This window comes from Trachurus japonicus, chromosome 13 (genome assembly GCF_045865225.1).
Source record: "Trachurus japonicus isolate A0001 chromosome 13, Traja_1.0".
NCBI lineage: Eukaryota > Metazoa > Chordata > Actinopteri > Carangiformes > Carangidae > Trachurus > Trachurus japonicus.
The window spans coordinates 2,243,439-2,257,892 of NC_140919.1; the positions used below are offsets into that span (position 1 = coordinate 2,243,439).

General features: G+C 45.5%; 1 protein-coding gene across 1 annotated transcript in view; it reads right to left on the reverse strand.

Annotated features, from left to right (window-relative positions):
* Nucleotides 1-837: 837 nt before the first annotated feature.
* The window catches only part of LOC146975246 (protein phosphatase 1D-like), a 30,352-nt gene continuing 16,735 nt past the window's right edge, over nt 838-14,454 (reverse strand). Inside the window, exons 3-7 of the mRNA XM_085794680.1 lie at nt 11,656-11,884; nt 8,314-8,438; nt 3,324-3,505; nt 2,110-2,334; nt 838-1,263 (exon numbers count right to left, since the gene is read on the reverse strand). Of these exons, the coding sequence (XP_085650806.1) occupies nt 856-1,263; nt 2,110-2,334; nt 3,324-3,505; nt 8,314-8,438; nt 11,656-11,884 (1,169 nt within the window). The 3' untranslated portion in view covers nt 838-855. The remainder of the gene's footprint in view (nt 1,264-2,109; nt 2,335-3,323; nt 3,506-8,313; nt 8,439-11,655; nt 11,885-14,454) is intronic.

Genomic DNA, 14,454 nt, shown 5'->3' on the forward strand with positions numbered 1-14,454 from the left:
TGAAACAAGCGGACGTTCAGTAAACGCAACGTTCAGACAGAAACACACAGATGTAAGATGATGAACGCAGGAGTGGAGTTTTCCCTTCAGATGCTTTGTGCAGTTCAAACTTTTAAAAACCAACGTCCTTGATTGGAAACGTGACGGGGGCAGATGTGATCTGTCAGACAGAGGGAACAGAAACATGCTACCCACACTTATTACATATATGTATCTATAAATATACACAGTATAGTAGCTTACTGGTTTGTGACTGTAGCAGCACCTTCATATTCAAGACAAATCTCCAGTGATTAAATATGATGAGAATAACAATAATAATAAAAATACAGAAATATGCTTAAACACAGGGTGTGCACACAACGGTATCTGGGAAGAGTGAGGAGATGAAAGCTGTGGTGGAGCTCATCTAAAAGACTTGAATTATTACACAGTAAAATAATATATAAAAAATATATATTTTAGTTTTAAGTGAACAGGTTGACTTACTTCTCAACACGCAGCTATAAAATGCATAATATTTACGCCAGCATCATCATCATCATTATGTACTTCTTTACAACTGTTAACCAGAAAGAGGCGGAGTTGGTCGGTCTTCAGAAAATGAACACTCTTCCAAAACAAACAAACAGAAGTTTTTTTTTTTAAGTTGAACAAACTTTACTGGTGCTGACGAACGTAGACGAGTCTCTCCGGTGGCTCCAGTTGTGAGGAGAACTGCAAACATACGGAGCAGGAATCGGGAACGCCACTGGAGATGAGGATGAGAGTGGGAGGCAGCAGGCGGATCTGTGTGTGTGTGTGTGTGTGTGTGTGTGTGTGTGTAGTTGTGTGTAGTGTGTGTGTGTGTGTGTCTCAGTACACACACACTGTGGTCTTGTTGTGCTGCTGCAGAATGGGCGACACGTTGCTGGACTCCTTCTGTTTCTTCTCTGCGTTGTGTTGGACCAGCGGCGGCCTGTCGGCAGTCCTGCGCCGGGCTTTCTTCGCCGAATGGCCCGATGGCGATGACGACGACGGTGACGGTGACGATGGCGACGATGATGGTGACGATGGTGATGATGATCCATCAATAGTTCTTTTGCCTGCGGGCGTCCGGCTGCCGGCTGTCCTGTCAGACGGACTGGGACTCAGCGGAGTCGGAGCGAACGGGTCGGACCGGCTCATGTGGTACAGGCTGCTGCTCCCTGATAGGCCGTCCCGCCGCTCCAGAGTGGGGAGGAGCTCGCACACGGACGACGGGGAATCTTCCTCTGGAGGCCGCTGCAGGAGGACACACGGTGATTAACTTCACTTATAACACACATATACACACAATTCACCTTTTAAGTTTTACAGTGAAGGAAACCACAACCCGGTCTGGGTCGGTTTCGTCTGAGAACTGGAGTGAGCTGCTCAGAGCTACGCTACGGAGGCTCATTATGGGATTTCTTGGTTTCCCTCATCAAACTCATCAAATACACAATCCAACAACTCCACAACGCTCTGGTGGACAAATTGTGAGCTGCACATTCACCACGCTATGAGATAATAACACAACGTTACCACACAGAGTTGTTTTAGAGGGAAATACAGAGACTGTTGATGAAAAACTGCGGTTTTGATGCTCTCATGCACTTTGTAATATAAAGCACGTTTAACTGCTGTTACAGCACTTTATTGTACCTCCTTGTCTCTGTGTTTTGTTTTTATCTGTGGAGTTTTCGTTTTGTTGTTTGTTTTATCTCTGTCCTCTGGTCTTCTGTGTTTGGTGTCTTTGCAATGAAGTCTTTTGTGTGACCTTCCAGGGGACAGTGGATGAAAAGAAGCAACAACTAACTCCGGTGCATTTATATCCACGCTGATGTTATTAATGTGCAATGTCCTTTTTAAATAAACAAACAAATAATAAAATCAGTTTGACATGATTAAGGTTTCGGGAATGAAAAATCAATAGTAAAGCGAGTGCAAGAGAATGTGGGACCTTTGCCTCTAGTTTTCTTCTCCACCTCCCACCAGCTCAACGTTCACGTTTCAAGAACAGACGGGTTGGAAACATAGACACTGAAGAGTAATCCTAAGAAAAGAGAGGAGGAGTCAGTGAGTGCATCCTCGTCTCCGTGGCCTCACCTGAAGCAGAGGAGTGTCGGCGCGGGACAGCGAGGTGGGGGGGCACTGGGACACCTTGGCCAGGTCCAGCAGCACCTCCTCGTGGTGCAGCGTGTCCTGAGGCGTCCCGGGCTCCTGCAGCGCGATGACGATGGCGCTGGTGTTGTCGGCGCGCAGCATCCTCTGGCGCCAGCGCAGCAGAGCGTGGCTGACCAGCTGCCGGGCGCTCGACACGCCGCACGGCGCCTGAAATGGGCATTTGAAGAAATCTTTTTGATCGATCAACGGGAAAATTAACGATCAATTATCTATTAATCGTTAATATTAATTGTCATATTCATAATTAAAAACAAAATGTGTGCGGCTATGGCGTGTGCCAGTAATCCAGGGCAGTCCCCGTTAAGGAAGAAGGTCAGACAACAACGTACACGGATGTCTGTGTGCTTGTGCTTCACCTGTAGGAACAGTGCCGGTGCCGGCATTTACAGTAAAAAAATCGTTGCACTGCCTGGCTCGACTGCAGCTGAGCTGTCAGAGCAGCTCTGCTGTCCCTCTCTCTTCAGCTTTGTGTTTGGCTGCACTTGTACGAAAGAAATCGCAAGCACTTTCAAAATGTGAAAGCGTGTGTTTTATTGTTTTTTCTGTTGCCAACACACGGCGGAGCGGCGCTCTGATCACAGGAGCACAGAAAAGAGAAACAAACTATGCAGGATATTTACCTGAAGTTTCATTTTAACCGTCGTTAAACAGCGTTGGACTAATTGTGATGTTAGATAAATGACATGTAGCTTGTAACTTACAGAGAGAGTGGAGGCTCCTTCCACACTGCTGCTGGAAACCAAACCTGGTGATCAGAGCGGGCGGAGCCGCGGGGTCACAGCTCTCGTCTCTGTTGCACCGAGTCCGCGACACAAGCGCCCCGTCGTATTTAATGAATTATTTCACTCTTAAACCGTTTAATAATAATAATAATAATAATAGGCCTGTATAATAATAATTATATAGAGTTTATTGGTTGTTATGAAAAAATAAAACCAGGGTTTATTTCTCCATGACAACTTCTGCCCTCTACATGATCCCTTATAATAAATCGATAAAAAATTTCCGTGATCGATAAAATTCTTAACGATCAATAATCAATCATCGAGTAATCATGCCCATCCCTACACAGGGCTGTTACCACACTGGTGGCCAGAGTCAGTCCACAGCCGGAGACTGAAACGAGTGGCGCTCACCATCAGCTCATCGTTGTTCTGACACATGGAGATGGCCTCCTGGGGCGGCACCATGTTCCACAGGCCGTCGCTGCCCAGGATGATGTAGCGGTGCTTCCTGGGGTCAAGGGTCACCACGCTGGTGTCCGGCTCCGGGGAAACCACAAACTCTCCGCTGTAGAAGTCGTAGCTCCACAGGTCACCTGGTGCAGAGAAGAGAAAACACTTTCAATTTACTTAAAGAATCATAGGGCAGGAATGGATCGAATGGATCAATGGAATGGAGACATGAAGAGGGTAACCGCGGCAGAGCGATTGATACAGTAACAGAGTGGCGACACTCCCTGTTCAATCGCTCTGAACCATGGTGGATCCAAATTACTGTTACTGCCAGCAAACGACCCAGCACAACTGAAATTTTAAAAATGAAATCATGAATATGTCCGGTGTTTATTGGTTTTCATGGGACCGCGGACTCTGACAGATGCGGTCCGACACCCGGACCCGGCGCGTTAATTCTCAGTACCGGCCTGTAGGAGCCCATACAGATCCATGCATAGGAGCTCAGAGGAACAGACAAGCAGCCCCCTGCTGCAGCACAGTTAAGAGGTAAGTGTGTGTGTGTATGTGTGTGTGTGTGTGTCTGTGAGAGAGAGAGAGAGAGAGAGAGAGAGACAACCGACAGTAAAATACCCCCCCCCTCCCTCCTTGAGAGCAGATAGGAAAGATTGTAAAGAGTAAAGTAAACAGTGAAGAGTCTGTGCGCGCTCCCGTGCCGGTGGCTTCGCTGGTTGCTGTAGTTACGCGCAGCGGCCGTCGCGTCACTGGCCGTTCTCATTAATCCTGCCCTATGATCCTTTAAAAATAAAATTCAGTCCAAACACAAACAACATTTTCCTTCTCTGGTCAAAATAATAACTTGCTTCAGAGTTTTATTGTTTTATATTTACTGTTGGGACGTCACAGAGATTCCCATGATGATTAAGGTGAGACACTACAGGGGAATAGGGTAAAAATTTAAACCAAGAGATTTCACCATGAAACTTCCCAAGTTTATCCCTTTAACAAACATCTCCTGATGCACTGGGAGGCATCATCAGTGTTGTTTCCTGGGGTCATAGGGTGTTTCGGGTCTTGCAACAGACACCCTCACCCAGGCGACCCAGCCGGGGGTGATCAGGCCCCGACTTGCGTCCCAGTAGCAGCCCACGGATCAGCCCTCTTAATCCAAAGCCAACTTGTGGCTATCTCTGCGGCTTCACTAGCCGATTGAATGGCCCTCTTCTTGGCTGCCCCTGTAACGCCCAGTCGACCAATGATTTTGCAGAGTGAGCGTCCTGCAAAGCCTCTGCAGCCAACTTCTACGGGCTCGTAGAATGTCCTCCAACCGCACGCCTCCACCAGTTCCTGGTACTTCTCGCGTTTCCTCTCATTCGGCTTCCTCGATCCGCTCTTCCCAGGGCTCGGTTAGTTCCAGCATGATCAGGTGTTTTGAAGCCTCAGATGTTATTATCATGTCTGGTCGGAGGGACGTTGGTGTGATGTGCTGGGGGAACCTCAGCTGTTTTCCCAGGTCAACCTGCAGCTGCAAATTGGGGGCTGTGTGGAGGAGGCCTGTTGTTGTCTGTGGTTGTGCCCGAGGTCTCTCTCCAGCCTTCACGAAGGGGACTGTCTTAGGAGCGTGATGGTGTCTGCTGGTACTGATGGCTCTGGCTATAGGCAAGGCAAGGCAATTTAATTTAGTTCATCTCAAAGGGCTTTACATGGCATGATAACAACATCCTCTGTATCCTCTATACTCCCAGCAACTGCTTTGAGCACCTGGTCATGACACCAGCGATAGCGACCATCAGCCAGGGCTTTTGGGCAGCTGCTGAGGAGGTGTTCTAAGGGGGCAGGAAGGTGTCTCACTCTTCCCCCAGGTGTGAAGGTTTGCTGGGCTTGGGAGAGCATCATAGACTGCCTACACCAGGAACCGGACCTAATGGAAGTCTGCCTGCATGATGTTTGACCAGGTGACTTTGCGCTGCAACGTGCTCTCCCTTGTCCACGGTCCCTGCTGCCAGAGCCCCACTGCCCTACTCATTCTCTCTTCCTCCAGGCCTGCTCGGACCTCTTCTGGGAGAAGCAGGTGTCTCTCCTTGCCCCAGGCCTTGCTGACCTGGGTCTTTGCGAAGTAGACCAAGCCAGCTTTTTCTGTTGCCAAGGCCCCCACCAAGGCCTTCTGCCTTAGGTGTGACTATGTCATCTCTACTGCCTTCTCTGCCTTCCATTTCCTTCCTGTCCTCACTTCAATCCCGGCTGATGACACCTTGAAGTCCCTAGAGTCCCTGTTCTGTAGGGCTTCTCTTGTGTGTGTCACCTTGAACTCCTCGGCGAGCCCGCTGAAGGGCAGCTGCCGGGTGTTACTTGCCCCATAGCTGGTGAGGCTGCAGGAAGGCCCAGCCACTTCCAAAGAAAGCCACTGATCTTCCTTTCAAGGGATTCCACTGTTGTTATTGGGACTGCATAGATGAGGAGAGACCACAAGACTTGGGGCAGGATGGAGTGCTGGTAGATCCAGGCTTTTAATCTACCAGGGAAGACTGATTTGTCCACCTTGGTGAGCCAAGCTCCAAGCACTTCACTCGACTTCTGGATGGCAGAAGTGTCTTTCAGGTTGGAGTCGAAGAGCTTTCCCAAGCTCTTGACTTCAGATTGTTCAGTAATGGATGGGATTGCTGTTCCTGAGATGGAAAAACTAGGTAAAGGTAGGTAAAGGTACTTTATTAGTCACATATAGCTAGTACAGTGAAATTCTTTCTCTGCATTTAACCCATCCCTGAGGAGCAAACTCAATTTGTCAATCACCTTTCCCCCTCTTCAACACCATGGACCTTGACTTGGAGGGCTTGAAACTTATCCTTGCCCATGTGATGAGTCTCTCCAGTCCTTGCAAGATCCACCTGCTCCCTGGGATTGATGTTGTCGTGATGGTGAGGTCATCCATATGTTCTTATAGGGGGCTGTCGAACACCTGACATGGACAGGGGCCCTCTGCATTCCACCTCAGCAGCTGTGACCACCATGTTCATCGCTAGGGTGAAATGGTACCGCCTGTTATTATACCTTTCCCTAGGCGATGCCAGTCTGATGTTACCGACTCTGAGCCTGAAATTGTTGTAATAATCCAGGATCAGGTCCTTGATCTTACTGGTAACACGGTGAAGGTGTAGAGCAAGCTCAACCTGTTTGTGAAGGACAGACCCATAGGCGTGGGTCAAGTCAAACCACAACACAGCGAGGTAATCTTTGCTCTCCTGTGTCTCTCTGATGAGCTGTGTGTCTACTCCAGTGGGCTCTCGGCATACCGCCCTTCTGCACAGAAGGGTTGATGTAGTAGTTGTTCTTGAGGAACTCGGTCAGTCTTCAGGAGACGATGCTGAAAATCACCCTCCCTCCCACACTTAATAGCGAGATCGTCTGAAACTGGTTGATGTTCTTCGAGTCCTCCTCCTTGGGGATCCAGACTCCCTCTGCGCATCTCCACTGGTCAGCCACTCTTCCCCTTCGCCGAATCACCTTTAAGGTCTTCCACAGGTGCCTTAGAGGCTCTGGGCAGTGCTTGTAGACGATATAGGGTATGCCACTGGGGCCTGGTGAAGATGCTGATCGGGCTGCCTTGATGACCTCTTCAACCTCCTTCAGACTTGGCTCCGTCAGCTTGAAATCTGCTGTTGGTGGGATAGGGCTGATGAAAGCTTTGTTGGGTCCCAGGTCTTGTTCCCTCTGGGGATCGATCATGGTGGTCTGAAGGAAGCGGTTCACTTCCTCTGCTGAGCACTCAAGTCGGCTACTGCACAATCCCCAAGCAGCTGTTTAGCAAAGCGGAAGGGATTGGCAATAAAGGCCGCTCGCTTCCTGGCTCTCTCTCTTCCCTGCCTCCTATGCCACTCTGCTCTGCGGAGGGTTGTCAACTTCTTCCGCAGGATGTTATGCTTCTTTGGTTGCTTCTCCTCAGTAGCTCTTTTGAACGGTTTCTTGAGAGTTCGAAGCTCCTGGCACAGTTGGTGTATCTTGGTGGCCCTGCAGTTCACACTGTAGAAGGTGGTCTTGGTGTTACCCTTCTTGATCAGGCCAAATCTTTCTGAGGCATAGCTGACGATGATGGTGGCCATTGCTTGTAGTCTGCAATCAGCTTCTCCTTTGGTGGTGGCTTGGATGATGTTGGACACATCCTCATCAAACTGCAGCCACTCGCGCCGTCTGCTGGCTGGGGGCCACTTAATCCGCTGCTGTGGAATTACTCTGCTGGGATTGGGAGGCTCTGGTGCGTGGAGGGACTGGGCTCTGTGGGGTGCCTCCTGGCCAGGCTCCTCCTGCGTCTCACCAGGTCCAGGACCTGTGCATTGTTCCTTATGCTCCCGCCCCAAACATTTCATCCTGGCCGGATGGATTCTTAGGCGACGCTGGTTTTTGCACAGCTTGCCGCAAAAACATGTGATATTCATAGTTTGTTTGCAGAGGTCGTTAACCGTAGGTCTGTATTTCTCTTTAGGGCTTTTGTAGCTTCTTGGGGTTCTTCCTCACAAAAGATACAGGCTGGGGTGCTAACCCAAAATGGCCCCTGTGCCGTCTTTCTGAGTCGTCAACTGTCTCTCCAGTAGTCTCAAAACTGTTCCTGGTTGTCACCCAGAGTCTCTCTATCTCTATTCTCTATCTATCTATCTATCTAAAGATTTGTACTGTAAAATTCCATAAATTGTTATTGTCAGTCGTACTTTTACAATTTGTTGCTGATGCAGAGGAAATTACAATTTTTGGAGACTTCATTATTGAGAGCTTAACAATGATACCTCACATGACATGGGTCAGACTAACTTTTGGTGAATTTAGGAGAAATCTACAGATGAAAAAAGACAAAATTGAGTAAATTAAAAACCTTAATGTGTTATTTCTACCATTTCTTTCCACTATTCTGAAAGAAGACGTGACAAGGAAGCGAGAAATGGAATAACAATGTTTTTCTTACCGAGCGCTCGAGCGACAGCCAAGAACGGTATCTGGTCGATGACGGTGCTGCGGCGGACCGGCCCGTTGTGACTGAGCCGCGGCCTCTTCCAGACGACCCGGTTCACTCCAGACTTCTTGATCACACTGTTTCAGACACAAGGACAGAAAACGTTTACACAGTTTTAGACCTGATGGGCGGGTGATGCAACAATGAATGACAACACAATCTTCACTTTTACTGGGCAAACTGGGCTGAAACTAATAAAGTAATGACACATTGACTGTCATAAATTATTAATCTGTTAAAAACAAAACCGTTCAAACTATTAGTTGAATCAAGGTGATGTCATTCCTGCATTTTCTGGTCGGTGCAACTGAACCCATGATATTATGATACTATAACTAATTTCACCGATACACAGAAAGACAAAAAACATTCCTCCACTTTGAATTGATTTCATGACAGTTACCGGAGCTCTAAGTGGAAATTTACATATTAAACCATCTGATATGTTGAAGAAATGTGCGTGTTTATCTCACTCGTCCTGAGAAACACTTTTGGTTCTCTTAACATGTTCCCACATGTTTAAAGTTAATCACAAATCCATCATGGTATAAAACTGATAGTAAGTGATTCTATGACTGTACTTTGGTTTATTATGATTTTAAATCGAAACTTCTCCACCGCTGACATCCTGAAAAACAAGACGACACTAAACACACCAGTTCAATACCTTGTTATGCAGTAAATCTGAATCAATCAGTGTGATAACCAACTTACTGCACAGCTGTAAAACCCTTTAAAACCATGGAGTTTACCCTGTCATGTGAGAATAAACCACCCAGGAGCCAATCACTCTCATCTCATCAGTGCAAATGCCTCAGACAGTAAAACAGTAGATTACCCCTCGATGCAGATAACATCTGATTTACTATTGTAAAAGAAACAGATGCTTCTCAGTTACAATCAATTCTTTGTGGTGTTAAGCTGAGTCATGAGAAATAACACACTGTTTGATAGACTGACGCTCGGGTTTGTTTTGTTCAAAGACACGTAAAAAGTTTTCATCCCTTTTCAACTTTTCCACATTTTGTCACGTTACAACAACAAACTGAAATGTGTTTTATTGGGATTTTATATGTCAGACCAACACAAAGTAGAGCATCATTTGTTAAAGGTAGGGCTGTAGCCGATATCCGAGTACTCGCTCGGCTTGGGCGGCATCCGAGTACCATTTCACCTACTGGGAAAATGTTTAGCCTACTAACGGGACAATTTAATTCCGCGGCATTCCTTCTTCTTTTTTTTTTTTTGCTCTTTTAATTGCGAGTGATTTGAGGACGGATCTGTGAGGAAACATATCCCACAAGTAGGCTTGGGCGGTATTACGGTAATACCGTATACTGCAGGTGTTTAAAAATAGCAACGGTATCAATTTCAATACCGTCATGAAAAAATACAATGCACTTATATAGGAGATAAGGATTAAATATTAAATAAAAGTAATTTAATGTCTAAAATTGATATGTCCAGTAGCACTTATGTGTGGTTGAATTTTCAGTTAGTTTAATATGTTTTAGCCTACTTTTACAACCCCCCCCCCCACACACACATCACACAGCCAGATCGCTCTGCACACAGTTTATGAACTTGATTAGTTTCAACAAGTCGGTCGGGTTTTACCGTTATGCCTGTTATTTCACCAATAAACACAGTAGATGAGGGTGAGTGACTGAGCTGTGGCAGGTGGGGTGGGGGCACAGCGGCGTGGAGCGGTGCGGGACTCTGGCTGCAGGGGACTATCATGTCTCTGCTCCGTGACACTGTGTGACTGACGGCCGGTGAGCCTGTGGGACGGGTCCGCTAATCGTTGAAAACAGCAGTGATACGTCTCCAAACCAGAAACGTCTGGAACAACATCGGAAAAAGTCGCTCTTGACAAGAAAAAAAAAAAAGGACCGGACCTGCCGTGTCTTGTAAAATAAAAAAAATAAAAAAAACTGACAGCGAGTGCGTGTTATGACTTCCTGTATCTGGCCCTTCAAAATAAAAGCCCTATAGCCTTTCATATACAGTTCGGTCATATTGATTTTGACTTAATTTTGACAAGACAGGGCTCCAATTTTTTTTGTTTTTTTCCTGCGACCAATGAGATTTTGGTCTGCTAATGTTTAGCCCTAGTATTCAGTTTCTGAATGGTGAAGACACAAGCCAATGTTTGGTAATGACACTTACGTCATCATTTTTAATTAGTCACGGTAATACCGTATACCGTGGTAAAATGTGGAGGAAGTTTGACGGTATCAAAATTTGGATACCGCCCAAGCCTACCCACAAGCCAACGTAGCGGGTTAAAAAAAAAAAATCGATATAGCCACGGACATGTAACGATATGAAATGACAGGCTTGTAAGAGTGAGAGAGACAAGCGTCCGTGTCACCATGTCAGCTCCCCTCGGTCGGTAATCGAATACTCGAGTACTACTTGGATAGTGACCCCGAACATTCGGATAGTAACATGTGCTACTCGTTGCAGCCCTAGTTTACTCAGATGTTTCCGACATCAGACAAAACAGTTTGCTTCGATGTGGCCGAGGAATCACAACATGTTTGGACAGGAACCTGCAGCTGAAAGGTTTTTCTGTTTTTCTGTTTTTTTGAGAGTTGATGTTCTGGGCAGTCAGTGACATGTGGGACAAGCTGCAAAAACACTCCCTCTCCAGTGCAGGAAGCGCTCGGCCACACCAGAGCACATCATCAACTTTAAAGGAATAGTTCACTCAAAATTGAAATTTCCCTCATTATCTCCTCCCCCTCATGTGGACTAAGGGCTGGGAGAAGTTTCAGAGTCCTCCGTGGCTTCTCTGAGTTACAGGGGGTCTCGGCGTAGCAGTGCATGTCCATATGACGGTTGCAAATGGATACCAACTGTCTTCGTAACAAAAAGACACACCAAAAAACATCCAAATACCTCCATGCTGCTCGTATGTAATGTCCCTCTTGTATTGAAGCCCCGAAATGCGAAATCGTTCCGAAAAAATAAAATAAGTCTATATTTCAAGCTTGTTTTGTAGCGGAAGCTCCTCTTCCTGGTTCGTCCAAATCTCGCAAGATAGATACGAGCAGCATGGAGGTATCTGGATGTTTTTTGGTGTGTCTTTTTGTTACCAAGACAGTTGGTATCCATTTGCAACCGTTATATGGACATGCACTGCTACACCGAGACCCCCTGTAACTCTGAAACTTCTCCCAGCCCTTAGTCCACATGAGGGGGAGGAGATAATGAGTGAAATTTCAATTTTGGGTGAACTATCCTTTTACTATTGTATTTCCATGAAGCAGCGGCGTGTTGACAGCTCACCTCCCCCCCAGGCCTTCGATCCGCTCCCTCTCTCTGGGCAGCTCCGGCTTGTGGTCCTGCGTGACCTCCACCGCTCGGATGAACGGCACCGTGTCGTCGTCCTGGATGCCCAGCACCACCGCCGAGTCCCCGACGTGGGCCACGTACATGCGGTTTCCTCGGATGACCACCACGCTGGCCGTGGTGCCCGACGTGCTGGGAAGGCCCGTGAGCGTCTTCGGCCATTCAGCTGAGGAATTAGAAAGAGGAAAATTAATTTATCTACAAAGCTGCAAACATTAAACAAAACCATCTGAGACTTATCACACTTTTATCAACAGGACTATTTAATTTAAATCCATTATAGTGGGGCGGATTAGCTGAACAATCGTTCACTTTGTGATAAAAGCATGAAATTTGGTAGATGTGTTGGTGAATATGTTTCAGACAAATCTGGATATTGGGCCACCTCAAAAGCGCCCCCTAGTGGCCGTGGCAGCCATTTGTTATGTGAATAAATGAATGATGAATAAAAACTGCCCTTTTAATAATAGCAACTATGTATTATAGTGTCATAATTATTGGAAAAATGTGTTTATTTGTCTTTGTATGATGTCTGGTTTAGGAGTTATGAAAATTGGCCTTTTTGCTATTCGTGCGGACATAAATTCAAAATGGCCACCGAAAAAACCCCCATGGGACATTAGTTGACCCGGGCAACAAGCAAATATCTTAAGTAGACATCTTAAGGGTCCTTAAAAACCATGTTTCAAAAATGTATCCACCAAATGTTGTGCTTCTGTCACAAAATAAACAATTCTTGTGATTTATTGAGCTAATCCGCCCCACAGGGGATGCACATTGTTGGGGGGCGCTACCCACACGTTTAGCCCCGTTGCTCCTTCCATGAATGCACGATCCTTACAAGCTGTACCTCGTTGTAAAGGTGACTAATCAGGCTTTCCAACAATATACAATATATCACCAGTTGGTATTATTAAAAGGGCAGTTTATATTCATCATTCATTTATTCGCATAACAAATGGCTGCCACGGCCACTAGGGGGCGCTTTTGAGGTGGCCCAATATCCAGATTTGTTTGAAACATATTCACCAACACATCCACCAAATTTCATGCTTTTATCACAAAGTGAACGATTGGTGTAAAATATTGAGCTAATCCGCCCCACTATTATTGCATCTTATTTTACTAATTTACTTTCACTTTTTGGCATTTCTGATATGTTTATATTGTGTGTTTCAAATGTTTTGTCTCGGCCATACTGTAAATGAGGTCTCTGAGTTTTTATAATATATGAATAGTTTTATTTATTTATCCTTAACATTATTGCACTATTGTTCCCATTGTGCCACCTTTGCACAAGCTCCATTACCTCACCCGGTTGTATTGATAAAGTTTCATTCTTCTGCATAATTTATTCTTAGTATATATTTTACTTTGCTCGCTTCATACAAGCTGTATATTTACTTATTCATGCTAGTGTTGTGTTACTCCAGACCGGTCCTGAGTCCACATCTTCAAGGTCTCGGACTCTGGATGTTTTCTCTAGTCCAGACCATCGAGACCACAGCTGCAGTGACGTCTTTTTACATTTATTTGGTCTTTTTGCGTTTCCATTACGTAAAAGTACCTGGTACCCGGTACTATTTTTTTAGTATCTGCTCGGCCGTGGTTCCAAAACGGGTGAAGCGGTACTAAAATGTGACGTGTAAAACATTGCGGACTGCTGATTGGTCAGAGAGTCGTCAGATCAGATATCACCACATTTCAATAAATAGCCTAAATGTTTTAAAATGAACAAGCTATGCAAGTCTGGTCGCTTTTCCGCTGTTTTGCTAAACTTTGTTCACATTAAAAATGGTTTAGATTTTTACATCAAATCATCTTTTCTTTGTAGCTGAGGAGGAATAATGTAAATATCAAGACACGTGGTTATTATGAGGATTATTATTATGGTCTCACATTGGTTTGGTCTCGGTCTTCTTGACTACAAAACTCTTTCATGCCGACCCACACTGTGCAATGTTTCTGATCAAGCAACTAGTTTCTCTCATCTATTTAAATAATTCAGTACATAACATACATATTTTATTCTTTATAGTCCTGTATTTCTCTGCTTCTACTGTTGCAAGTTAATTTCCCACAACCGGGATCAATAAAAAGTTAGATGTTTTATGTGTTTTTATTATTTATTGTGACTTCTGGGGTCAGACTCAGTCCTGTGTTCCTATCCAGGCCCAGACAGGACACGCCTCCTACACAGTCACTGTGTGTAAACAGCTGGTTGTAAAACAGCTGACTTGTCCGGACATATCCAGAGCAGACACACACACACACACACACACCCATATACACACACCTAAACACACAGCAGCTACACACACCCATATACACACACCGGCTGTCTGTGTCACATAGCAAACACAGGCTACTACACTATTCAATAGGTTTTGTGTTTATATATAAGTAACAACACACAAAGACTCCAAGAAAACAACACATACTACATTATAAACATCAACACATGGACACAGCTTCACACAAACAGACCTGTTGTCTGTGTTTACACTGTTTGAGGCGGCTGCTGCTAACGTTGTTTGCTCTGTTGCTATTGTTTCCCAACAATACCGCCGCCACAACTTTTTTTTTATTTGCATAGGAACATAGATAAGGACTGAATATATGATAAATATATGACTCTATAAAGATAAATGTCCCAATGGGGAGAATATTCTGGTAAATTCAGGCATTTTGAGTACATTTTTCATCTACTTGTGCATGTACAACCAGTAAAATTGC